Raw genomic sequence first — 23,863 nt, forward strand, 5'->3', positions numbered from 1 at the left:
TGGGCAGGGCTGGGAGGGAGCTGAAGGGCACGGCAGCGAGACCAGAGATCGCGGGCACCGCGGCAAGGGCCAGGAGCCACCAGCGCGAAGCGACCGGAACATCGGGACGGGGAGAGGCCAATGGAAGGGGCGCGGAGCCCGAAAGAGGAAGGGGTCTGGGGCCGCACCGGGCCCGGCTGGGTCCACGCGAGCCGTGCCCAGCCCGAGCCGAGCGAGGGCGGGCCCGGGGCGGGGCCCGGGGCGTGGTTCACGAGGAGGCGTGGCTCGGCGGCGGCCTGCCCGCGAGGCGCCTCTCGGCCGCCGGGGGGCGCGCGCGGTGTAGGCGGATCGCACGTGGCTCGGCTGCCGTGAGGCGCGCGCAAGCGCACGCGCGGTGTCAGCACGCGCGCCGCTCAGGCGGCCCCCGCGGCCCCGCACCCCGTTGCTCTCGGCCAATGGGGCAGCGGTTCCCGTTCATGACTGCTTCCGGCTTCCCCTGACGTGGCCCAATGGTCGTGCGCGCGCTGTGCGATTGGCGCGCGGGGCCGGCCCTGGCAGCCGCGCCAATGGGCGCGTGCCGCGTGCCGGCGGGGGCGGGGCCAGACGGCGGGGCCGCCGCGGCGGGGCTGCTCCGCGCGCCGGGCCGAGCCGAGCGCAGCCGAGCCGAGTCCAGCCGAGCGGTGCCCTCAGAGCATGGCGCGGTTTCCTGGCCGGGCGCTGCCCTGGCTGCTTCTCTTCAGCTTCCTGCCCGCCGCAGGTACGTGCGGGACGGTGCGGGGAGGCGGCGGCTCCCCGGGCGCTCCCTGCCTGGGCCGCGACGCCGACGGTGTGGGGCCGGCGGGGAGGAGCGGCCGGTGCGTGGGTGCCTCCCCAGCGCCCTGTCCGGGCCCCTGCCTGTCTCGGCCGCCCACACCGGGAGCAGGTTCTCACCGAGGGTTTGTCTCCAGAGCCGGTGGCGGTGATGTCGGTGGACGTGGGCAGCGAGTCGATGAAGATCGCCATCGTGAAGCCTGGAGTGCCCATGGAGATCGTCCTGAACAAGTGAGCGGCCGCGGGAGGGACCTGGGGGGATCCGGCCTGTCCTGCAGCCCCCCGCCAGCGCCGGGAGGGGGAGGCTGGCCGGGACAGGCCGTCCCTGTTCCTCTCTTGCCTGAGGAAGGCTCCCATTCTCCCACGCAGACTTGTGACTCGGTCTTGGTCCGGGTGGGGGCTACGGGGCATCCTCCAGGGCACTTTGTTAACTCACCTTTAAGGTGTTCGGGTGCGCTTTGGGTACCTTTCCAGCAGGTGCCGAAAGCCCATGTGGTTAAGGACGCGTTGTGGTGCCAACCCAAAAGGGCATCCAGTGCTCTGATACTTAGTTCCCCTAAGGAAGCCCAGAGCCAGGTTTGTTTTGCTGTAGCTGTTCAAAGCCCGCACTTGTAACACAGGTAAATCTCTTGCATTCAGCTGCTGCTGCAGCCCATCCTCAAGCCACTGAGTGAAGAATGTGCAGGTGAGAGAGGACATATGATTAGGAACATCTTCAGTTTCTGGGAGTCTGGAGATAACAAGGATTTTTCTCATCCACCTCCCTGAAATTCAGCAGTGCTAGATAGAATAAGGGAGCTGTCTTGCCTTGCATTTGGGTGGAGGAAAGCAAAAATAGTCTCATCAAAGCACTGAAGTGGTGCTGGTGGGGGCTTGTCTAGTAGCCCCTCAGCTGAGCAGAGCTGGCCCCCCTCTCCAAACACCTTCCCTTAGTCCTTCTGGAACAGGAAGAACATCTGTCTTCACTGGAGACTGGAATGTTCACCTTTTCCACTGGTTTATTCCTCCCTCTCTGTTCTCAGGGAGTCACGAAGGAAAACACCTGTGGCTGTTTCCTTGAAGGAGAATGAGCGTCTCTTTGGTGATGGTGCGCTGGGGATGGTAAGAGTTCCTGTTTGCAGAATACGTGTATCCCATGTTGTCACAAATATCTGAGACAGTGTTTTATTGTTGTCCCGCACGCCCCATCTCCCTGTGTTACTGGCTCTGTGCAGGGGCTGTGTGCTCCTACTCCCACAGCAGGAGTTGTTCCCCATGTAATCTGGGAGGGATTGGTTTGGTGGCAGTGTAACTGAAGGGATGCAAGTGGGTGATGTATTTTTTCCTGCAGTCCATAAGGACGCCCAAGGTGGCGTTCCGATACTTCCAGGATCTGCTGGGTAAGCGGATCGATAATCCCCACGTGGTGCTGTACCAGTCCCGCTTCCCGGAGCACGAGCTGGTGAAGGATGAGACCAGACAGACTGTTATCTTCAAGTTGTCCCCGTAAGTGGCTGCTTTTAGGTTCTTTGTGGGATGGATGTCAGCTACCAGGCTTCTGCAGCTTGCTGTTGATGCCATCATTTTCTTTCCCATTGCAGAACGATATGGTATTCTCCTGAGGAGATGCTGGGGATGGTCCTGAACTATTCACGTGGTCTGGCTGAGGAATTTGCAGGTTGGAAGGGTTTAGCTTTTTCTTGTCTATGTGTGTATGAGTTCGTGCACTATAGGATTTGAGGAGAGACCAAAAGCATTCAGAAACCCAAGGTTTTTGGAAACAGGATATTGGTTCTCTCCAGCTGTAGGCTGTAAGCAAGACCTAGATGCTATCCAGTTATCATTTGTTTCTAATATGATGCAAGTTTGGGATCTTGGATCTCTGTTTCTATTTACCAGCTAGCCTTGCAACGAAGGAGCCTTACAGGCAGTCTCTGGAGAAAAGCAAAGTGTTTTCTTTATCATGTGTGTGATCAGAGTTGGAGGCACATGGAATATGGCTGCTGGGGAGTGTGGAAATGGCTCTGTGAAGGCTGTGTTGTAGCTTTTCTGGATGGAAACTTGCTGTTGGAGCTGAACTAAAAGAGCAAAAATGGCCCTTTGCTGTGAGACTAGCTAACAGAGAGGACGCTGTCGTGCGTGTTTCATGCTGTGTTGCCAATGAAATACCATAGTAATGAAAAGTGGATAAATTACTAGGAGGTTTTGTCATGTGGTCAGTGACACTCCAGCCAGTCCAAAGACTTTTTATTGGAGAGTGAATATGATCCAGTGGCAGTGTAAGCCTCCATGAAGATAGTATTTGTTGGAATGGAAGGCTACCCAGAGCATTTGAGAGTATCCTGACACATAAAAGCGTGGTCAGTAGACTTGTGGCTTTGTGTGAATATGCTAGGTCTGCTTGGTTTCAGCAGGATACAGAGATTCATCCCTAGGCATCCTGGCTACTGCTGCAGGGTTGCATTCTTTGTGGGTCTTCACCTCGGGTCCTCTGGGTTTGCTGCTGTCACTCCATCTCAACAATGTGGCTACACTGATGCAGAGTTCCCTGCAACTGTTTCAGAGCAGCCCATCAAAGATGCAGTGATCACAGTTCCTGCCTACTTCAACCAAGCCGAGAGGAGAGCGGTTCTGCACGCCGCCCGCATGGCTGACCTCAAGGTGCTGCAGCTGATCAATGACAACACGGCTGTAGCACTGAACTATGGGGTTTTTAGGAGGAAAGACATCAATGCCACGGCACAGGTAGGTGCATTTGAGGGATGCGGAGAGTCCTGCCAAGTTGCCTGCGTGCAGGGGAGAAAGTCCTGCAGAGGAAATCCAAAGAACTTGAAGTAGACTCTGCTGATCAAGCAGTCTCCTCTGTTTTCACGTGTTTGTCAACAAGACAAAGAGATTAAATGCTGCCTGCATGTATGGTGAAGCCTGAAAGCTGCTGGAGTGAGGGCAGGTCTAGGGAGTTCCCATTTTGTAAACCTGTTCCTTGCCCATCAGCTGGGGAAAATAACAGCAGCAATTACTTGAAGTATTGCAACACTGACTCAGAAGTACTTGATTTACCTGAGGCTGAAGAAAGAGCAAAACTTTGGGTTTTGGACTGTGAAATAGATTAGAAGTTTTCTTGTCTCCTTCTGTCAAACACGACCCTGAACATCACCCGTGTTCAGTCAAAAATGGTATAAAGTAGTCCAGGGAGTAGGTAGTTGCGGCCTGTATCATACTGAAAGGTTCTTTACTTATTTGTGGGGGGATGTCCAGGTGTTTCTGCTTCACTGTCCCAACTTTTCTTTTCAGAATATCATGTTTTACGACATGGGAGCAGGAAGCACTGTTTGTACTATTGTTACTTATCAGACAGTGAAAACTAAGGACTCGGGAACCCACCCTCAATTGCAGATCCAAGGCATTGGGTAAGAATTCTACACGAGTGCACAAATCCCACGGGTCTCAGAAAAGAAACCATTTGTTTCACAATCTTCATCATGTAGAATTTTGCAGTGAGGCTTCAATACAGTAATTTGGATGGCTGAGGGGGAAACATTTGGAGCAAGAAGGCTTCAGTTGGGAATAATTTTGGTATTGCTGTCTTTTGCAGAAGGTAGCTGAGAACTTCCAGGAGCCTAGGAGGGAACCAGCATACTTAGTTTGCTTTAAGCTTTCCTTTGTTAGCCTCAAAGCATGTAAACCTATTCCATTGCATGTAATCTTTTAAGTGTATCAGTTGGAAAAAGAGGAGTATGCTTCTAGAGAGAAATGAAAATGCAGTGGACTTAATGTATTGCCAGATAAGGAGAAGGGTGCTGTGCATACCCAGCCCAGCAATTTTAATTCCAAAGCATTTATATTGCTGTTTTCAAGATACCTGGGACCTGATACAGTTGTCCATTGGCTTCTTGGCTGTTTTACATGCTCGGTAATAAGGCATTTACCTAAAATATAATGAAATTTGCTGTTGAAAGGCTGTGGTGGTGAATCTCTTATTTCCATCTTTCTTTCATTATAACGTGTTATTTTGGGGACAACCTTTGTTGTTTCACAGTCATCACAGCTGATAATACTGCACCTATTTTTGACCACTTGCTGCTCTGCATATTTGTGAAATAATACATGGAATTTGTTTGTGTTTCAATTTGGTTTCGGTTTTTACACCTCTGTTCATTCTTTTTTTCAGGTTTGACCGTACTCTTGGAGGTTTAGAGATGGAGCTTCGTCTCCGGGACTACTTGGCAAAGCTCTTTAATGAGCAGCACCCTTCCAAAGATGTCCGGAAGAATCCTCGGGCCATGGCCAAGCTGCTGAAGGAGGCCAACCGCCTGAAAACTGTGCTGAGTGCCAATGCCGACCACATGGCACAGGTCTGACCTTCTCCTGGGGGTTCCTGCACTTTTTGGGCTGAGTGTGGGGTGGGTTGAGGACTGGTGTAAGGGAACGCTGTCCCTCTGCAGCGCAGCTCTGCTGAGGAGCATCGCTCCCGGTGGTCCCTCTCAGCTTGTGCCCGCTTGGTAGCACCGGTGATTGAGTGGATTGAAGAAGAGTTATTCGTGTCAAGTATGTTAAATAAACTTTCACTGAGAGAAGCTGTCTGTTACACCCATGTTCCATCCTCTCATCACCTTAGCAATGGTAGGGTTCAGATGAGTGTGGTCAGGTCTGTTGTGTGTTACGAAAGCCAGAACTTTTTGCACACTGGACAAAGATTTTGCGTAGAATAAGCTCCACAATTAATTTCATTCTGTTTTTTTTTTTTTGGACAGATCGAGGGACTACTGGATGACATAGACTTCAAAGCCAAAGTCTCAAGACAAGAATTTGAGGATTTGTGCTCTGACTTGTTCAAGCGTGTCCCAGGACCCGTGCAGCAGGCTCTGAGTAGTGCAGAGATGAACATGGTGGGTTTAAGAAAATGCATTACCAAACCTGAAGGTAGTGTGTGTGGAGCTACTGCCATATCATGATTGAGGCATCAGTGGTTGTGGTAGCAGGACTGTTCGGAGGTAGATGCCTGCTATGGTGACAGTGATGCTGGTGCTACAGAGAGTTTGCCTGCTGCAGTGTCAAGCAGGAGCGTGTCACACTTGCCCTGCACTATCCACCAGAAATTAGGGACTTGGAGGAGAGGCTTCTTAATCTTAAAACGCTTTACTCCTCCATTTGAAATAATGATGTTTTCTCTTTTTGTCTTGGATACTGGTTCTGGTCTCACTCCTGAAGTTTTAACTGAATGAGTCTGGATACAGAATTATGGGTGTTTGGGCTTCTCCTTTGCACACTCCCTAAAGGGAGCTCTGTTGTGGGCTGCAGTTGAGCCAAACCTGAGGCAGTCCTTTGGAGAGAGTCACTGTGGGTTAAATGCTCACTTTGTAGGATGCTACAACTCTTGAGCAGCTTTGGGCTCTGATGTTCAATGCAAGACACTGAGTTACCTTTTAAAGGCTGGATTTCTGTCTGTTCAGATCCAGCCAGCTCTTGGTGTCACTGTCTCCTGTGGCATTGAGCTAGTTTGTGTAATTTTGAATCAAGCCCCACGTTTCAGGTGGCTTGAAGCCGCAGTGAGGTTGTCACTGTTGCACAGACCTGACCCCAGGTGCCTGGTTGTTGGCACAGCTGATGTCTGTCTGAGATCTTTTGGGTGCTGGCCTGCACGGGGACAGCAGGGTCTAGTGTGGGTGTTCTTAGAGCACCATGTCAGCACGTGGTGACAGGGGCAGGAGCATAAGGAAGTCCTGGACTTAGCTTTCCAAAATTGCTTTCTTAAGACAAGGTGACTGTTTCCAATCCCTAGGATGGAATTGACCAGGTGATTCTAGTTGGAGGTGCCACACGGGTCCCCAAAGTGCAGGAGGTTTTGCTGAAAGCTGTGGGCAAGTGAGTATGTGAGGCCCCCTTCTAGTCTGTCTCCCATTGACAAGCTGCTCTTTATGTAGAGGCTGCAAACGTCATGTGTGTTGCTTTTTGCTTCGTAGAGAAGAGCTGGGCAAGAATATCAATGCTGATGAGGCTGCTGCTATGGGTGCAGTCTACCAGGCAGCTGCTCTAAGCAAAGCCTTTAAGGTGAAGCCCTTCATTGTTCGGGATGCTGCTGTGTTTCCTATCCAGGTAACCTTTGGTTTTCCTTCTCTTTTTTAAGGTGTGATGGGGCTGTGATGGGAGAAGCAATCCAGGTTGGAACCTCATGGCTTCCTTTGGGTATGGAAGCTCTGGAGAGATTTCTGCCAATCTAATAATGAAAGCAGAAGGAAGTCTTCTTTATAATAGAAATGCAGTATCCAAGGAGCTAGGCATATGCAAACACCAGTTGAGGAATATTTGCATGCCCCCAGCCTTGAGGCCGAGCAGCTGAACACTGCTGATGTAAGATGCCACAGTTTTCAGTTGCTGAATCTTAATTTCTGTTTGTGGTGCAGGTGGAGTTTACTCGTGAAGTTGAGGAGGATGATAAATCCAGGAGTTTAAAGCATAACAAGAGGATTTTGTTCCAGCGCATGGCGCCCTATCCCCAGCGCAAAGTGATCACTTTTAACCGCTACACAGATGACTTTGAGTTCTATGTCAACTACGGAGATCTGACATTCCTGAGCCAGGATGACCTGCGGTGAGTTGAGCCCAGCCCCCAGGCCAGCAGCTCTGTGGCAGTGCAACCTGCCTGGCTGGAAACGTATTGCCAGTGTGTTGGACTGGCACTGGCACATCTGTTCTCTGAGCTGCGTGTCCTTTAGCCCTGCCAGTTCCTGCTTTTTGCAGTTGCCCATCGCCACCAGCCTGAGTGAGAGCAGGGGTTGGCTGTTCTGCAGTACTATTATCCTGAGTTGTCTCTCTGCTTTTGTCTCTGTGTCATCAGAGTTTTTGGTTCTCTCAATCTCACTACTGTGAGGCTCAAGGGAGTTGGGGACAGTTTCAAGAAGCACTCGGACTATGAATCCAAAGGCATCAAAGCACACTTCAACATGGATGAGAGCGGTGTACTGAGTCTTGACCGGGTAAGCACCACCATTGGGATGGTTGTCAGCTGATGTATTTTTCAGTTTTATCCCTCTCTCTGGTCCCTGCTTAAAACTAATCCTGAGTTTCTATTTCCAAGGTGGAATCGGTATTTGAGACCTTGGTGGAAGAAAAGCTGGAGGAGGAGTCAACACTGACAAGTAAATGTGGAACTTTGATATTCATACTGACTGTTTTGTTACCTGTAGTGGCTGAGATAACTACAAGCATTGTGTTTCTTTGGGGTGTGGAAGTTACACAGTCTGACTGTGTGTGTGGCTGTCTGTGCACACAAGGACACGGAGGGAGGTTGCAGAAGTGTGAGTCTGGAGTGTGTGAAGCTCACCTACAGCACCAAGGGAGCCCTGGTGATCGTTGCAGTTGTGAAGAGGAGGACTGAGAGCTGAAGATGACTTTCCTCCTCTGGATATGTAACATTCTGAATTTTCTGTCTCCCATCATCAGAACTTGGAAACACTATCTCAAGCCTGTTTGGGGGTGGTGGCCCTACACCAGAGACTGGAGAGAACCTGACAGACTCAGTTCAGGTGAGCCCCAGGGTGGCTGCTACTGGAAGGAAGCCCTTTTGTCTTGCTCTGGCAGTTCTGTAGAATTACCTGTTCTGTGAAACATTGCATGGAATTTCTGCATTTAAAACATAGGTTTTCTTTTCCCTTTACTTGTTTGTGATGACCAGGAAGAGGAAGAGAGCCTAGCAGAAACAGGTAAAGAAGAGCAGGGGGAGAAACAAGACCAGAAAAGCCATACTGTAGATGCTGATGAAGAGCATGGACAAGAGAAACAGCAGTCTTCAGATCAAGAGGAAACTGCCTCTCCAAAAGTAGAGTCAGAGAGAAAGGAAGAAGGCGAGAAATTAGAGCCTCAGGTGAGCATCAGATTGAGGGAATGGCGTGGGTTTAGTACGCAAGAAATGGCATTTCCTCAGTGGAATTATCCTTCTCTGAAGTGCCCTGCCTTTGAAAAAAATTGCAGAATCTGAAAATCTGTTCTCTTGCTTGAGAACGTACTTTGTGTTACAGGGTGCCCAAGAAAACAGAGAAACTGCAAAAGAGGAAGAACCGTCCAAAAGTTCCAGTGACAGCACAGCTACCAAATCAGAGGAAGAGAAAATCAAAGCACCCAAGAAGCAGAAGCTTGTCCATGAGATCACCATGGAGCTGGATGTAAATGATGTGCCTGACCTGGAGGAAGATGAACTGAAGAGCTCGATGAAAAAGTAGGTTTGAAATGGCTCTGCTAAGTTAGAACTCTAGGTGAAGGAAGGGAACTGCTTTGGGATGGTGATGGCTCACACAGAGCACTGCTGACTTCAGAAGCTGGTGTGTGTGATGTGCTGCTCAACCAAGGGCATTTGCTAACTTTTGGTTTTTGTTTTCTTTGCATGTTAGACTCCAAGAGTTGACGATCAGAGATCTAGAGAAACAGGAAAGAGAAAAATCAGCCAACAGCTTGGAGTCTTTCATCTTTGAGACCCAGGTAAGAGAGGGATATAATGAAATGAGAATTCCAGGAGAGCAGTAGAAGTGTTTTGCACAGCTTTTGGCTGATCTGAGTGCAGGGGAGTTGTTTGAGCTGGGGGAAGCTGATATGAAGAGCCCAGGTTTTGTCTTTCAGTCACTTTTCCTAATGCTATTAGGCTTCCCAGGCCCATGTTTTTCCTCAATACAAAATGAAGCTTCCCTTCAGCATGTCTAACACATTGAACAATTGCCCCCAGAGTGTAAAGAAGCTACAACTTCTCAGGAACTGTTGTGCAGAAGAAGCAATTAGTGTGAAGTGTATGTGAAATAATGACTGTTGCAGTGTTACCATCATGGAATGTGGGTGTGTCTATACCTGGTGTTGTTACATTGTGCTCCTGGCAATTCTAGGAGCAGAGCTCAGATTTGGGAGGGTGCAGCCAGCGCCCCAGCCCAATCACGAGTGCTCTTGTTTAATGGTTCCAGGCTTAGTGGTGTTTGACCAGTGCTTGCTGTTTTTTAGGACAAGCTTTACCAAGAGGAGTATCAGTTTGTTTCAACAGAGGAGCAGAGAGAAGAAATTTCCAAAAAGCTTAGTGAGGCTTCCAGTTGGATGGAGGAGGAGGGCTATGCAGCTGCAACAAAGGTATTATATAGTAGAGGTGGCCTTTGAGTCATAGCAAAATGCATGTATTGCACTTGAATATCTGCATAGAGGCTTTGCCCCGGAGGTCCCGGCTGTCCCTGATGGGCTGCAGCTGTGATGTCCTTAATTGGGCTGCAGCTGTGGCCAATGAAGAGAACTGGGATAAAAGGGGGCGGGTTAGCCAGTCAGGGAGAGCCTTGAAGGAGCCCTGAACTGAGAAAGAACAACATGCAGAAGAAGAAGTCTGTGCTGTGAAGATCTGCAGCCATAAGAACACACCAAGGAGGTATGGACTTTAGAGATCTGATAACAACAGTATGGGACTCTAGGAATAGAGCAACAACAGTACTACTGTGTGCAGTCAGGACACCAGTCAGCTGTCACTGACATGGAAGTGACCACAGAAACTGATGGAGCCTTTGTAATCTGGTTCTTGAGAGTTTCTTGCTTCCTCAGAGCATTATGCACAGAACAAAATAAGAAATTGTCCTAGCCACTGATGTTTCTACAAGAGCTTCAGCAGGAACCTGTTGACTGAAAGCTTTGTCATGTGGCTCTTTTTACTACACTGAAATGGTGTATTTGATAGAGTGAAAAACAAATGAAGTTAAAACTTGTGAAGTAGCCAATGTTAGACAGTGGTCAAATTAACTGTCTCATTTCTCCTCTCCCCCATTTTCAGGAGCTGAAAGACAAGCTTTCAGAGCTGAAAAAGCTTTGTAGGAACCTTTTCTTCCGTGTTGAGGAACGGAGAAAGTGGCCAGAACGCCTGGCTGCTCTGGAAAGTCTGCTCAATCACTCCACCATCTTTCTCAGGTAAGGACAGGCTTTGGGGAAGCAATGTCATGCAACTGGTTATGTAGGAGCTGCCATCAGAATGAGAGCAGAGTGAATGTCAAAGTCAGTGGCAGTTCCTGAGAAAAGGTGAGCAGAACCCTGCTCCCTGGTGTCCTGTTCTGCAGGACCTGTGAACAGCCCCTTGTCCAAAATGGGGGCAGGAAGGGTCCAGTATGGTTGTTGTGATGTTTTTGTATTACTGAAGCTGTAACCACTGAGTTGCCAAAGTGCAGTCTGCTTGGCTTAACTAAAATAAGCTTTCTTATCTACAAGGGGAGCCCGAATGATTCCAGAGTCTGACCAGATATTCACAGAAGTGGAACTGAGTACACTGGAAAAAGCCATCAATGAAACCACGGTACTGAAGGATGGAGTGATGCTGGAGGAGGGTGGGGTGGCAGTTTGGCTTATGACCTATACTTTCACTCAGGGTCATGGAGTAGAATGTGCACATTTTGTTTTTGTGCCACCAGCAAACTTTTTGTGTGTTTCAGTGTTTCCTAATGCCCAGCCTAACCCCATTGTGTCTGGGGGGAATGGTGGTTCCTGTGTTGCATGTGGAATCATCTCCAGGGTGGGGGTGGAGCCCAGTGATCTGATTGCACTCGTTTTTTAAAGGCAGGCACTGGGTTTTGTTTCTCTTTTTCCTGTGTCTGGGTAAACTGAGAGGTTGGTGGAAATGTAGCACAGAGGAGAGCTGTCCTGAGTAAAGCAGAATAGCCTGGGGCAGTGTTGAGATAATGTGATATACAGCAGTTCCTGGAACCCAGAAGCATTCCAAAAGCACCTCTTCCCTCACGTCCCACAGATCTGGAAAAATGAGACACTGGCTGAACAGAACAAGCTTACTCCCACTGAGAAACCTGTGCTGCTCTCTAAAGATATAGAGCTCAAGATAGCAGCCCTGGACAGGGAAGTGCAGTATCTCCTGAATAAAGCCAAGTTTGCAAAACCCAAACCCAAAAGGGAGAAGAATGCCACAAAAACCGATTCAGGCAAGAATACTACAGCAGGCCCTGAGACTCAGAATACTATCCCTCCCACGGAGGGGAAACAAGAAGGTAAGTAGCAGGCTTGGAGCATGTGTGTCACTCCCTATTATATAATTACCACATGTAATACATGGTGTTTCTCTTGATTGAATGGGAATTAAAGAAGGGAGGATGGTAGTTAACTGTGAGATTAGGTGAGTTTGCTCTCAGTTTTCAAAGACAGCTGGGAAAATCTATGTATTGCAGTGACCTTCACCCCCCACCATTTGTATGGGTTTTTTGTGAAGAAACAGAAATTATTTATACATTTCCCAGGATAGTCAGTACCTGCCTTGCTGGCTTGTTGACTTCTAGGCAAGATTAGCCATTGATTACATTGCACTTCAGTGTACTGAGCTGAATACTCAAAGTCCTGTCCTAGATCAGTGAGTAGAATGAATTGTTGATGAGAAAGTTTTGTGGCCTAGATGGACCCCAGGGGGAAAAAAAATCTCTTGGGGCATTAGGACTTAGTTTTTTTAACTTTCTAAGATCCTCAGGTCTCAAGTGCCCTGGTGCTTTTAAATCTGGGTGCTGTTTGTCAGCATTCCTGCTGATTCCTCTGGTTGCTCTCAAGGGATCCTGCTCACAGTCACAGCTCCAAAGGTCATCTGCCTGTGCAACCAGTCAGTCTCCAGGGCTTCTGAGGACATAAAGCTTGGCACTCAGAGGGGAATACGGACAATTTTGTGGTGCTTCTCTTGAGAGCTGTAGAGTGATCTGCTGTGAGAGTGAGCTGTGTCAGTCCTGCTGAGGCACCACAGCTGGCTGCTTTAACCTCACCTTTACTCACCTCATCTCTTTGCACCTTGTTTCCTGTGTGTTCTCCTTTGACTTCTGTTTCTTTCTGCTTTAAACATAGACAAACCAGAGGATATTGATCCAGCCAAGGAACCTCCTACAGCTGAGAAAGCAGCAATAGATGATAAGCCTGCATCAGATTTGGGTGGGTGAATGTTTTGCTTACAATCTGGAACTTGGGAGCTGCAAGTGCAAGGTGTCTGGGGGGTCCTTTGCAGATTTTTAGCTGTAAGAGGTAATACGATGGTAGAACCCCTGACTGCTCATCCATTGTTAATTCAGAGTGGAATTCTTATGCAGCAGTGCTGCTTTGTGCCCCTGTCCCTGCAGTTTGCAGCCAGTCCCATGGCTGTGAGACAGGCTCTACTCAGAGCTACTGTGCCTCTCCTGCTGCCAGGGCAGCACTGTGAACAGGGCCAGGGGGTTCATGGCTTCAGCTCCATGGAGCTGAGGATCAACCCCCAAAACCTCTGTACCGTGGACTGCAAGTTTTGTGGCAAATTTTGCAAATGTCAGAGACTCTCAGTACTGCTTTGCATGCTGTGTAAAGGACTGCAGTGTGAAACTGAGTTTGCTTCATTACACAGGGTCCAAAAAAGAGAAGGCAGAAGCTGGAGGAGAAAGCAGGAAAAATGATGAATTGTAACACCCTGAAATCCTACGAGTGTCAGCATCTATTTATTTCATAGTTACTTTCTTGTTTTTCTTATGGACCTGGTTAGTCATGATGTAAATGGAACACAATGACAACACAATGGGATAGAGATGTAAATTTATTTTTTTGTTCTTTCTGCGGATTTTGCCTCTACTAACTTAGTGAATTGGTTTTTGTTTTTCTTCTATTATGTGGGGCGGTCTGCCCACCAAGAATTGTCTTTGTTTCAGTACAGAAGTCACCAAAGTGACTTTCCTGTGGGGAGAAAGCAGTACAGAAACATCTTAAGGTGTAGGAAGTAACCTGGAACATAAGCTCTGTGCCCCACCTCTTGTGAAGATGATTGCAGAAGGATGTAGACCTGAAGTGCTGTTGTCTTTGCATATGAGACTCTGACTTAGAGCAAATGTGTGATTTCAGCTGGTGGGAGGTGTATTAATACTTGGATTCATGGTAAGGTGGAACAAAATTGGGAAGGCAGATGATCTGTGCTTTGAGATATGGCTGTGTCTGTTTTCAATAGGCTGTTTGTTAAAACTGTGTGCTCTCTAGCAGAGTCCAAGAACCATGATGTGAGACTTGACAAAAAGATTCTGTTCATAGTTTTTAAAGTTCAGAAAAGGCAACACTGAATGCAGAGTAGAGGGAAAGATGGGCCGTGTTGGCACATCCTGTAGTCAGTAACAAGGACAGCGATACGGCTCAAACAACCAAACCTGAAAAGTCTGATGGCAACTGCCTTCCTTCCTCGGTATTTTGTGCACTTGCACCGACTTAATCGTGTGACTGTCCCTGTCCCTGGCCGTGACCTCCTGCCTCCTCAGACCGTCCCTGCTGCTGCCGCACACGCGAGCGGGGTCCGATGGCTGCGAATGTGCATCTGACATTGTTCTCCATTCTGGCTCTTCAGCCAAAAATAAAAGCGACACGTCCTGAGGGGCTGTGCGGAGCGGTGCGGGGCGTGCCGGGAGCGGGGCGGGCCGGCAGCGGGGCGGGACTTCCGCGGGCCAGGGCGGGGCGGCGGGGCCGTGTCCGCCCGCCCGTCCGTCCGTCCGTGAGGGGCGCTCCGGGCCGGTGCGGCGCCGCGGGAGCGATGGCGGCCGGCGGGTACGGGCGGTACCGGGCTGCGATCTTCGCGGCCATGTTCGTGGGCTACACGCTCTATTACTTCAACCGCAAAACCTTCTCGTTCGTCATGCCCGCCGTCATGGCCGAGGTGCCGCTGGGGAAGGACGACCTGGGTGAGTGAGGGTCCGGGCCCCTTGGCCCCGCCGGCCCGGGGTGGCCGTTCCGCGGGCTGAGGCGCCCCTGGGCTCTGCCCGCCGCAGGTCTCATCACCAGCAGCCAGTCGGCAGCCTACGCCATCAGCAAGTTCATCAGCGGCGTCCTCTCGGACCAGATGAGCGCCCGCTGGCTCTTCTCCTCCGGCCTCCTCATGGTGGGCTTGGTCAACGTGGTCTTCTCCTGGAGCTCCACCGTCATGGCCTTCGCCGGGCTCTGGTTCCTCAACGGCCTGGCCCAGGGGCTGGGCTGGCCGCCCTGCGGCAAGATCCTGCGCAAGGTGGGTGCTGAGAACCGTGGGGAACTTTCCCCTGCTCTCCTGACCTGCCCCTGGCATCAGGGCTGTGCAGACCTCGCTTGCCCAGAATGCACAGGGACTTGCAGCTTTTCTCGCTCCCTTCCAGCCAAGGAGGGCCAGAGCACTATCTGCGTTCTGCTGCCTGTGGAACAAGTTTCTGTGCACGGGGTTCTGCTTATCCTAGCAAAGATTCACTCCGTAGCCCTTGCCCCAATGTGCCTTGAGCATAGCTCCGTTTGGTAACATCTCCTGGTAGCAGAGTTCTGCCCCGTTGAGGCAGACTTTTTTGAAATTAAGTATTTTAGGCGTGGACACACAGGACTGCTTCACTCTGCTGCTGCAAGTCAGGGTTTGCTGCGGGTCAGACGGCAGCAAGCACGGTTCCATCTGCACCCTTGGGCAACTTGGGAATTCCAAATCACGGGTGGTTCGGGTAGTAAACTGGATAAGATGGAGGAATAGTGTGAGAAGAGTCTCTAAGCTGTGTGTACTTGGGATTTGTGACAATCTGAAAGGACCAGATTGATTTCTCCCAAGGACAGAAGGAGTTTGGTTAGCTTTATGCTGATCCCTCGCGGAAAATGTAAGATCCAGGACTGAATGTACTGCAAGTACTCGTGGGGCAGGGTGGGGAAGAAATAAACAACTTTGTTGCCCTTCTGTGAGACACCTAGCCTCCCCTAACTAATGAGGAGAGGGCTGTGCAGGACAATTGAATGCACAGAAGAGAAGGGCCCAAATAATAGAAATATCAGCTGTGGTGTTTTCTGAAGATGTTCATGAATGTAGATCTCAGACGTTTTCCTGCTGACAAGAACCACCCAAGTGGTTCTGGCTCGGTGCTCGTTGCAGTACAGAGCCCATCACGTCTGATACTTAATGCAACAGAGTCCTAAAGTTACCCTGTGACTCTCTGTGTATCCATCCAAGTTCCTGAGCCAGCAGACCTCTCCAGGAGGACGCTGTTCCTAGCAAGTGAGTACACAAAACCATGTGCTCTTAAACTTGCCTCTCCTGCCCCACGTCTCAGTTTCATGTTCTGTAAATGGAAATAACTTTGAGCTGGCTCACAGTGTGGACACCTGTCAAGCTCTTTGGGCTGACACTTGAGTAACATTTGGAGTTCCATGCATGACTAAAGTAGCGAGGTGTGGGTGTTCCCTCTACCTGCTTTTGGAGTTCTGTGTCTGAATTGCCCCTGCCCCACATCATGGGCTTCAAGGGAGGGTTTTCAAGTGTGCTGTCACTCTCTTACACCTCATGCTGTTTTTCTTGTTGCACAGTGGTTTGAGCCTTCCCAGTTTGGGACTTGGTGGGCAATCCTGTCTACAAGCATGAACTTGGCTGGAGGCTTAGGCCCCATTCTTGCTGCTCTTGTGTCTATGAACTACGATTGGCGCAAGACTTTGTCCTTCTCTGGCTTCACCTGCATGGTTGTCTCTTTTGTTTGCCTTGTCCTGATTAAAAACGAGCCGGCAGATGTTGGGCTGCCCAACATTGAGCAAGGAGCCAAGAAAGGGAAGAAAGGTGAGCATGTGGCTTCCATGCAAGCAGGCAGCTGCAGCAGAAGATGCAGTGCCTTCTGTCAGTGTTCTGGTACAGATGTGTCACTCTCAGCATACCAACACCCCCATCCTCCCCAGCTTCTGAAGTCACATTTTGGCAGGCGTGTGGTAATGGGTTGGTTTTGGCTGCTTTATTCTGGTAACTGAAGGTACAAATTGTATAAATGAAGGCCCACTGTGATCTTGTGGGAAGGGGCTGGTGTAGGGATTCCTGTCACTGTGGCAGAGCAGGGGAAAAGCCTGCTGTTAGCCCTCTGTTAGTCTTGCTCCTTAGCCTGCCAGCAGACACCTGTGTGCTGCTGAGGTACTCAGGGCTGGCTCTCCCCATAAAAGTCATGTCTTCCCGCTACCAGCATCCCTATTTCCTTGGAGCCTTGTGTGCTCAGCCAGCGAGTGCAGTTTTGGTGAGGTGGTGGAGGGAGAAAAGCTACAGCAGCGGGGAATGCTTCCTTGGGCCTGACCTCTGCTCCTCCGCTTTGGCAGCGGACAGGCAGCTCTCCCCTCACCCCACCTTGGGCTCTCTTGACCCCTGGCTCACGGTGGACTCTGCTCAGTGTTTCTGTCCCAGCCCAGGACATCTAGTTAGTAAATGTTTGTTCAGACCACTGAGTGTGGCGCTTCTCTGGAAGCAGAACATGTAGATGAGAATTGCAACACAGGTTTTCAGTAGGATTTTAAAGGCCAGTGGAAACTCAGCCCATGTTCATGCTGTCCCATACTGCCTGTGCTGCCAGACTGGACCTCTTTGCAAAAGAAAAGAATATTGTTTCCCCGGAGCATTTTCTGGGGAGAGCAAGTTTGTTGGTGTTCTTGGAAGACTGATGCAAAAATCAAGGTAGCATCTGAAAGCACCTTTGTTTGGGTCTGTGCAGTGCCTTTCACAGGCATAGCTAAAAAACACTCCCAAAGAATCTAGAGGTAATTTTCCAAAAACCTTTGTGAGGGGTTTACTGGCAACTGCAATACAGAAAATTACTGGGAGTAGTGTTTTGATTATACTTTTCAAATCTTTAATGAATGTGGGATAAAATGACAGAAGAGATTCTGAAATCACCAGAACAAGGGGGAGGTAGAGCCATTCACCACCATTCAGCAGCTGTGAATACCTCTCTGTGTGGGGATGCTTTCATGCCTTGCTCCTGCCTGCAGAACCATCTGCTGGGCTGCTGGTTGGTGCGGTTTGGGCTGTGGTAACACTCCTCCCGACTTTCCTACAGGTTCCTCCAGTGACAACAGCACCTTGACAGAGCTGCTGCTCTCTCCCTACCTCTGGGTGCTCTCAACAGGCTACCTGGTCGTTTTTGGAGTGAAAACGTGCTGTACTGATTGGGGACAGCTCTTCCTGATCCAGGAGAGGGGACAGTCCATGCTTGTAGGTGAGATGCAAAACTGCATTATTAAGCTCTGGGGCTGCAATCTGGGAGGTGTTGCCAGAGTTTGCCTGGGTAGAGGCCCTTGCTTAGCTACACACAGGTTTTGGGCACTCAATAACTCAGTGATGGAGTTAGAGCATGCACCAAGCGCCCCATGTCAGGGCATTCCTGGGACTGGCAGACAGACATTCCTGAACAGGGGTGAGCCAGATGGTTGTGTCCAGCAGAGCTGCTCACGTGCTCTCTGAGCTTGCAGCAGTGGGACTGGTCTGGAGCCCACAGCACCAAATCTGATGGGCTGTTCTTTGCTTCCTCTGTGTTCTAGGCAGTTCCTACATGAGTGCCTTGGAGATTGGGGGCCTGGTGGGAAGCATTGCTGCTGGATACCTTTCTGATAGAGCAGTAGCAAAAGTAAGTCATGTGCACCCTTGGGCATGCTGGGCAGGGAACACAGTGGCAGTCTGAGCTGCTTCACTAAGGCACTCAGGCAGGGTGCTGTCCCTGTGAGCACAACTGAGAAACCAGCCTGTACTCAGTTCTGCCATGTGCATGGGCACAGCTGCCAAATACTCCAGAAGGTGCTAGGAAATAGGTCTGCTGATGTTAGGGGTTGCAATATGCCTGTCAGATTTGAGGTGTTTAATCTGTTTAATTTGTTTGCTTTACTGTGGTCTCCAGATTTTTGTCTGGAAGGGCTGTTTGCTGATAATTGTCTTCTGGCTGAAAAAAAAAAACCCACATTAAAATCCAGTGTTGGGATCTGGAGCCAGATTCAGGGTGGAAGGGGTTGATAACTGAAGTATGGTTTATCACTAAGAGCTTTTGTTTAGCACAGTTTGACTGTGTGCAGGCCTTAAACCATTAGCAAGGTGTGCCAACAGATGTGCTGTTGATGTGCATCCGTGTTTCTGACGGGGCTGTGGATGGTGTGGTCGCTACAGGTGTAAAAGGAAGTCCCTGCAGTTTCTGACTGTCCACTTTCCTTCCTTGCTTGTGTCCCAGGTGGGGCTGTCCAGCTACGGGAACCCCCGGCACGGGCTCCTGCTGTCCATGATGGCTGGGATGTGCGTGTCCATGTTCCTCTTCCGCATCACAGTCACGGGCGACTCTCCCAAGGTAAGCAGCTGCCATCCATAGGGGTAGCCCTGGGAGGGGGAGGTTTGATGACGGGAACCAGGATTGTTTTCTTCCCCATTCCCAAGGGTTTCTTTTTCGTTGCACTCTGGAGAAGCGCTGGCTTGGCCTGGCTTGGGGTGCTCCTGCTCTCCTGTTGTTGCAGGCAGTCTGCCTTCCAGACTTTGCATGAGACCTGACTTGCATCTGCCCTTATGATTGCTAAATAAATAAAACTTCTTTTCTCCTTTCATTTTTTTCTTCTTCTTCAGGAAAACCACTTCTGGACTGTAGCCTTGCAACCTCTAGCTGATCTTACAGGCCTAAAAGAACATGAGGTTTCTGCTTGCATTTTTTCTCCCTCTGCCTTTTTCTTCTTTCCCTGGTCTGCCTTACTCCTATCCTGAGAGGTTGGTTAGCACTTCAGAACTTAAAACCAGGGCATTGAGAAGAGATTACTGTAAGTTTGGTAAAAGAAACATTTTTTCTTATAATAATTTGAGTACACTAACTGACTTTAAAAAGTCTAACTATGTAACTTTTAAGTTTTATAAAGAAAGGTCTGAGGACCTCTACTCATCAGGTAAAATATAGCCAGCTAAGGGGTCTTGCGGGTAAGATCTGAAAGAATGATTCTGCTCTGGCAGATACATTCTTATTCAGTTTCTGGCAAGTGTTTTCCTAACTCCTTTCTGTTTCACATCTGGAAAATAAGATGGCACTTAACTTCCTCCTGGGCTTTTTGAAACGGTGTTTGCAATTCTAAAAGCATGCTGTAACGTGGAGGTGTTACTTACCCTTTGTTGTGCAAACAAGAGACTGACGGTTTGGGGGCAGATAGGTTTCTTAGAGCAGAAACTACCACTGAAGTTCAGATTGTTCAGATTGTTGGTTTTTTTTGTGGTGAGTTTTTTGGTTTTTTTTTTTTTGGTTTCTCGGTTTAGTAACACTGAGGCCATCAGAAAGAGGTGTCTCACAAATAAACATGCTATGATCAGTCCCATGCATCTAAACTGAGAAAAGCTTTCAGTTGGTAGCTCCAGGCTTGTTTATGAAAGCAACCTGATTCACAGTTCTTTCCTGTGGTTTCGTGGGCTCATTGCCCTCTTCTGTTCAATGTTCTGTTTCTTGCAAATCAGCACAGGCTGTGGTGTGGGGGCAGAATTGTGGGAGGGAGGAGAGCTTGCATTGGCCAGTAAGATGGAGTGGTGGAGATGCAGCTGGGCTTTATGGATGTGGGGACTCTACAGGCTTGAGCTCTCCTGGCTGCAGGCTGGGGAGCTGGTGTCAACCTGAAAATGTCAAAACTCCCTGGTACTGAGTATAGAATCAGAATTATCAACAGTTGCTAACTGATGGTGGTGAGATTTACAGATCCTGTTTGTGATTTTGACAGCTGTGGATTCTGACTCTGGGAGCTGTGTTTGGATTCTCCTCGTATGGGCCGATTGCCCTGTTTGGGGTCATAGCCAATGAAAGTGCCCCTGCCAACCTGTGTGGCACCTCCCATGCCATCGTGGCCCTCATGGCCAATGGTAAGTAACACCCATTTCCCCAAAAACAAACAAAACCCATGCACATTCTTGATGAAGCATGGTCTAGCCCCAGGTGCCAAGCTGCTGCTGGTCATGGGGGACAGCACCTAAGGAGAGATGGAGCTGGAAGCCTCAGGGATGCTTTCTTGCTTTGCCGGACAGGTTTTGTGTTGGGCTTTAAGTTCAAACCAGGCCTAAGGAACTGTTAAATATGCAAAAGCAGGTGTTGATAGATAACATGGGAGCACACAAGTGTTGTTGACTTTGTTTGTTTTTCGTTACAGTTGGGGGTTTCCTGGCTGGACTGCCTTTCAGTACAATTGCCAAGCACTACAGCTGGGCCACAGCCTTCTGGGTAGCTGAGGTCACCTGCATGGCTAGCACAGTGGCTTTCTTCCTCCTGCGAAACATCCGCACCAAGATGGGCCGGATTTCCAGGAAAGCTGACTGAGGATGAGCTGCTTGGTGGAAAGGATGTTCCCACGCTGACGTGAATGATGCTCATTTTTGTTTGACTGGCCTAGGAGTGAGTTTACCTATTGCTGCAACCTAGATAAAAATGTCTCAACTTCTCATCCAGTGTCAGGTGCCTGAGGGCACAAGGTTCTTGCTACTGATCACTTTTTCCCTCAAGATGTGATAATTCACCTAGTTTACATTTGCAATGATTTTACTGTACCTCTTCCTCACAGCACTGTTAGTGAAGCAAGCAGGCTCTGCAGCCCAAGCTTCCCCACTAGAAGTGGTCTGAAATGACTGGCTTCAGGTGCACTTACCTCTAGTTCTGTCATTATTGTTTGTCTCAGCCATTAACTGAGACATTAATCAGTTCAGCTTCGCTGCTCAGGGCCCTGAACCCAGCCTTGCTGCCTGTGTCCATCCCATCCAGCTGCCCTAGGCACAGCTGTCCCAGGTCACCTGAGCACGAGCTCTGTGTGTGCTCAGCCACGTGGCAGTGCACATCAGGGGAGGGTGAGGACTGCAGCCCAGCCTCTGACAGCAGCAAGGCTGCAGCCCCATGTGGGGTTAGTTCCAGGAGTGAGGGAGCAGACAAGCTGTGGCAGGGCTCTCTGCAGCATTTAGGAACAGACACGTTTCCAGGGAATTCGTGGTGTCTGGAGCAGCTCCTTCTAAGTGAACTGATCCCACCTGGTGCATGCTGTGTGCAGTGTTAATGATTGGCAAGGCAGGCAGCTGCTGCCAAGGCAGATCGTAGCCAGTGCTCTGCAAATCAGCCAGCAAAACTATCCCAGCAGCAGGAATTGCAACAGCAGCCACCACCAACCCACGATTGCTGCAGCTGGGTTTCTTGATAACCCACATTTCTAGCATCGCCTTGTATTTTTTCAGTACAAGGAGTGAAGACTGGGAAAGTTTTGGTCAAGAGCTGTGTCTCTCATGGCTGCAGGCAGGGACTCTGAGTCAGCCTTAGCAGAGCCATCACTGACAGCTTTAGCAGTCAGGCCCAGCACCCTGCAGTAAGTACACTCAGGTATTTAATCAGGAATTTGTTGAATATTCTTGTTTTTCCCCAAAAGGATTTACTGTCTTAGGATCCTGAAAGAGGCACATTCAACTTGTAAAGAACCTGCATGCGGGTACTTTGCTGAGTACCTCGCTTGCAAGAGTAGTTAGTTAGCCTTAATTAAGTAAATGGAAGTGAATTACATTTTGTACTTAATTACGTGATCTTCTTCTATATCTGAAATAAAAATGGAGCAGTGTCACAAGGGCCCTGGTTGTCTTATGGAGAGTGGTGCAAGCAAAACCACCCAAATCCACGTATCCTCTTGAGGTGCCAATGTCCCCACCAACAGAAAGCAAACAGGCATTGGTCTCATTAGTAAACACGTGTTACTTCTATACAGAAACCCTCTGCAAGACCGTAAGTTCGAGCTATACAGGAAAAATACCTATGTACATTTATGACAGGAAAGAAAAGCACTGACTGTGGGAAAGCCACAGACCTGCACCTTCTCCTTCAGCCAAGTGCAGCAGAGCTGCAACAGCAAAATAAGGCCCTGTGGCCCAATGTAAACAGTGCTAAGGAATCTCTTTAAGGTAAGTTTTGCAACAAAGGGGATCAACTGGTATTTTGGGAGATACTGAAGCGTGTTTTGGGGATGTGCAGTCTCTGCTGTGGAGAGGGGAGCTTTGTGAGAGACCAGCCAGGGAAGAGAGAGGCCCCGCTCTTCAGACGAATGAATCTCTGCAACAGGCAAGGCTTCAAGGCTTTCTCTATGATCCGGGTCCAAAGGGTCCAGCCTTCTCTGCCACCTCCAGAGCAAGCTTCAAGTTCTGATCAAACAACTCGCACCTGAAATGGTCAGAAAAGCAAAAGGGATGACTTCTGCCTATGGAAGTGAATTAAAGCTTCTTATATAGGCCTGAATATATGGTAGGACAGCAGGGCTTGTGCCAAGGAAGAGCACCTCCCATTGCCCCAGCAGAGCCAGCACTGGAAAGAGCTCAGGGCTGCATCCTCTCTCTGCAGTAGTGTGCCGCAGCTTCCTTCCCCTTCCCTCAGCCAGTTTTGCTACTTAGGAGTGCATTTGCTACTGTACAGGCAGAAAGCAATGAGGGGCTGCAGCCAGGTTACTAAAAATGGCTTTTCCTTACCTTATTGGCATCTCCAGGGAGTAGAAAGGATTCTTCAGAGCGAAGTCTGAGTAAATCTCATAGATTTTGCGGAGAAGAGCATCTATCCCTGTCTGCCTTGGGTCAGCAAGAACCATGAATTTGATCCCTGGAGCCATAACGCCAGGAGCATGAGGAAGGCCAAGCACAGACAGCCCTGACAAGCAGAGCAGTGCCGGTGCCTAGGGCCCCCCGGTACCTGTCAGTGTCTGGAAGCAGTGCAGCTTGAAGGTGTCGGTCTCCAGCATCTCGATCCCGGAGCTCCCAACCTCGGGTGACAGCTGTGAGCCGATGGCGAACAGCCTGCGGGGACAGGCCCTCAGTGCCCCTCACCGCCCTGCCCGCGCCCCCCGTCACGGCCCCCCGACTCACGAGTGGAACATGGAGGCCAGCATCAGCTTCTCGTTGGAGGAGAGCCGATGGCGGCCGAAGCGGATGGACACCGGGTAGTTGGCGGGGTTGCTCAGGAACTCCAGCACGTCCTTCCCGTCCGCCGTGAAGCGACCGTTCACCTCGGCGCCGTTGATGGCGAGCACGGCGTGACCCACTGCGGGGACAGCGCGGCGGCGTCAGTCGGACAGTCAGTCAGTCCGTCAGTCGGACAGTCAGTCCGTCTGTCAATAAGCCCGGCCCCGCCCGGCCCTTCCCACCCGCCGCACCGCGGATGCCGTCCCGCTGCCCGAAGGCAACGACGACGCGCTCGTCGTGAGGACGCAGGACGAGATCGAGCGGGAAGCTGAACGTCTTCTCGGTGTCGGAGCGGGGCGCGTAGTGGTCTAGCTGGTAGATGAGGCCGCCGGCCTTGTTGACCACGTAGACGCTGAAGATCGCCATGGCGCCGAGCCCCGGCGCCCGCCCGGTAGA

General features: G+C 50.1%; 3 protein-coding genes across 4 annotated transcripts; 2 read left to right on the forward strand and 1 right to left on the reverse strand.

The window, feature by feature from the left end:
- Window positions 1-562: 562 nt before the first annotated feature.
- On the forward strand, window positions 563-13,339 carry HYOU1 (hypoxia up-regulated 1). The gene is made up of 24 exons (XM_071449588.1): window positions 563-736; window positions 927-1,020; window positions 1,812-1,890; window positions 2,120-2,274; window positions 2,370-2,446; window positions 3,332-3,513; window positions 4,063-4,178; window positions 4,940-5,123; window positions 5,523-5,657; window positions 6,551-6,633; window positions 6,732-6,864; window positions 7,173-7,360; window positions 7,607-7,745; window positions 7,847-7,907; window positions 8,212-8,294; window positions 8,444-8,632; window positions 8,787-8,983; window positions 9,156-9,243; window positions 9,751-9,873; window positions 10,556-10,689; window positions 10,984-11,068; window positions 11,519-11,771; window positions 12,604-12,687; window positions 13,130-13,339. The coding sequence occupies exons 1-24, from the start codon at window positions 673-675 to the stop codon at window positions 13,186-13,188; spliced, it is 2,985 nt and encodes a 994-aa protein (XP_071305689.1). The 5' UTR covers window positions 563-672; the 3' UTR covers window positions 13,189-13,339.
- Window positions 13,340-14,190: 851 nt separating this feature from the next.
- Window positions 14,191-22,094, forward strand: SLC37A4 (solute carrier family 37 member 4). Of its 2 annotated transcripts, XM_071449589.1 has the most exons (9): window positions 14,191-14,438; window positions 14,526-14,758; window positions 16,060-16,303; window positions 17,559-17,717; window positions 18,040-18,125; window positions 18,717-18,830; window positions 19,100-19,165; window positions 20,224-20,362; window positions 20,647-22,094. In XM_071449589.1, exons 1-9 carry the CDS (start codon window positions 14,291-14,293, stop codon window positions 20,811-20,813), a joined length of 1,356 nt encoding a protein of 451 aa, XP_071305690.1. In that variant the 5' UTR covers window positions 14,191-14,290; the 3' UTR covers window positions 20,814-22,094. The 2 variants fall into 2 exon arrangements, with proteins under 2 accessions (XP_071305690.1, XP_071305691.1); XM_071449590.1 differs by lacking the exon at window positions 19,100-19,165.
- Window positions 22,095-22,197: 103 nt separating this feature from the next.
- On the reverse strand, window positions 22,198-23,833 carry TRAPPC4 (trafficking protein particle complex subunit 4). The gene is made up of 5 exons (XM_071449593.1): window positions 23,659-23,833; window positions 23,372-23,546; window positions 23,199-23,302; window positions 22,982-23,108; window positions 22,198-22,679 (listed from the first exon to the last, which is right to left on the reverse strand). The coding sequence occupies exons 1-5, from the start codon at window positions 23,831-23,833 to the stop codon at window positions 22,601-22,603; spliced, it is 660 nt and encodes a 219-aa protein (XP_071305694.1). The 3' UTR covers window positions 22,198-22,600.
- Between the last annotated feature and the right edge of the window lie 30 nt (window positions 23,834-23,863).

The sequence above is a fragment of the Agelaius tricolor genome, unplaced genomic scaffold, assembly GCF_023055355.1.
Source record: "Agelaius tricolor isolate 1412-34295 unplaced genomic scaffold, bAgeTri1.0.p SCAF_29, whole genome shotgun sequence".
NCBI classification, from domain to species: Eukaryota; Metazoa; Chordata; class Aves; order Passeriformes; family Icteridae; genus Agelaius; species Agelaius tricolor.

Bases quoted from the DNA above. Each gene is read 5' to 3' on its own strand.
- HYOU1 (XM_071449588.1), top strand. From the start codon at position 673: ATGGCGCGGTTTCCTGGCCGGGCGCTGCCCTGGCTGCTTCTCTTCAGC. The intron at 6,634-6,731 runs GTGAGTATGTGA...TTTGCTTCGTAG, and splicing joins TTGCTGAAAGCTGTGGGCAA to AGAAGAGCTGGGCAAGAATA. The intron at 11,772-12,603 runs GTAAGTAGCAGG...CTTTAAACATAG, and splicing joins CACGGAGGGGAAACAAGAAG to ACAAACCAGAGGATATTGAT.
- SLC37A4 (XM_071449589.1), top strand. From the start codon at position 14,291: ATGGCGGCCGGCGGGTACGGGCGGTACCGGGCTGCGATCTTCGCGGCC. The intron at 18,126-18,716 runs GTAAGTCATGTG...CTTGTGTCCCAG, and splicing joins CTGATAGAGCAGTAGCAAAA to GTGGGGCTGTCCAGCTACGG. The intron at 20,363-20,646 runs GTAAGTAACACC...TTTTCGTTACAG, and splicing joins CGTGGCCCTCATGGCCAATG to TTGGGGGTTTCCTGGCTGGA.
- TRAPPC4 (XM_071449593.1), bottom strand. From the start codon at position 23,833: ATGGCGATCTTCAGCGTCTACGTGGTCAACAAGGCCGGCGGCCTCATC. The intron at 23,547-23,658 runs GTGCGGCGGGTG...CTGTCCCCGCAG, and splicing joins GCAGCGGGACGGCATCCGCG to TGGGTCACGCCGTGCTCGCC. The intron at 23,109-23,198 runs GTACCGGGGGGC...TTATGGCTCCAG, and splicing joins CTGCTTCCAGACACTGACAG to GGATCAAATTCATGGTTCTT.